We start from the raw sequence: 1,057 nt of genomic DNA, 5'->3' as shown, positions 1-1,057 counted from the left end.
AAAGAAGGAAGCCGGTGCCCAGCCCAGCCAGCCATGCCAAGCACAAGAGCAAGCGAGCTACCTGCCAGAGCTCCTGGACCCGCTGCTGTATCTCCTCCAGGCTGGTGCCTTGGAAGTGAAGGAAACCGTAGGCAGAGAGAGCCTGGCAGAGAGAGGGCGGCAAAGTGACAGAGCAACAGCAGCCAGTGGGGGGTGTGTGTGTCCGCGTGCGTGACCGTGGCCGGGCATGAGAGTCTGCAAGGCCCCTCCTGTGACCGGCCTGTCCAGTGGAAAGCGGCTCCCTCGGGGGAACAGGGCTGGGAGCTGGCACCATCAACAAAGCCCTGAGACCCCCGGGGCCCTAGGTCCGGCCCAAAGGCGCTGAGACACAGCCCGAGCCCCTGCCCATGGGGCCAGCCCTGCTGCCTGCGCTCCTGCCCCTAAGACATGGGGCGCGTGCCCGGGGGGCAGGGCTGGACTGGGCTCTGGCCCTGGCCGAGTCGGGGAGGCCCCTGCCAATCGAGGTCCCTACCCAGGGGCTGGGAGAACCAATGGGCTGCCTGCAGCTGGCCTTGTTGGGGTGGAGGCCGCAGACCCATTGGCTGCTATCCAGCCACACCCCGTCCCCCAGGGACACACCTGCTGGGTTCCCCACGGCCCGAGAAACGGACAAGAGGCAGCTTCTGAAGAGACATGAAAAGAACCCTATGGAGAGCTTCCGCGCCAGCGTCACTGGCTGGACCCCGGGCACCCGCAACCTGCCTGGCCCCATGCCCCAACCCACGGCACCCATCTCAAAACCTGCCTGGCCCCACACCCCAGCACCCATCCCCCACCTGCCGAGCCCCCCGCCCCAGCCCCCGGCACCCCCAACCTGCCTGGCCCCACGCCCCAACCCACAGCACCCCCAACTTGCCGGGCCCCACGCCCCAGCCCTCGGCACCCCCAAGCTGACAGGCCCCACACCCCAGCCACCCCCAAAGTGCCTGGCCCCACGCCCCAACCCACGGCACCCATCTCAAAACCTGCCTGGCCCCACGCCCCAGCCCCCGGCACCCCCAACCTGCCTGGCCCCATG

General features: G+C 68.8%; 1 protein-coding gene across 1 annotated transcript in view; it reads right to left on the bottom strand.

Annotated features, from left to right (window-relative positions):
• Positions 1-584: 584 nt before the first annotated feature.
• Positions 585-1,057, bottom strand: part of HSPG2 (heparan sulfate proteoglycan 2) — a 74,755-nt gene continuing 74,282 nt past the window's right edge. The window contains exon 22 of the mRNA XM_029913575.1: positions 585-662. Within this exon, the coding sequence (XP_029769435.1) occupies positions 585-662 (78 nt within the window). The remainder of the gene's footprint in view (positions 663-1,057) is intronic.

This window comes from Terrapene carolina, unplaced genomic scaffold (assembly GCF_002925995.2).
Source record: "Terrapene carolina triunguis isolate 2854851 unplaced genomic scaffold, T_m_triunguis-2.0 Scaffold714, whole genome shotgun sequence".
Classification (NCBI taxonomy): domain Eukaryota; kingdom Metazoa; phylum Chordata; order Testudines; family Emydidae; genus Terrapene; species Terrapene triunguis.
The sequence above is the reverse complement of the archived record's forward strand: the minus strand, read 5'-3'. Positions and strand labels throughout refer to the sequence as shown.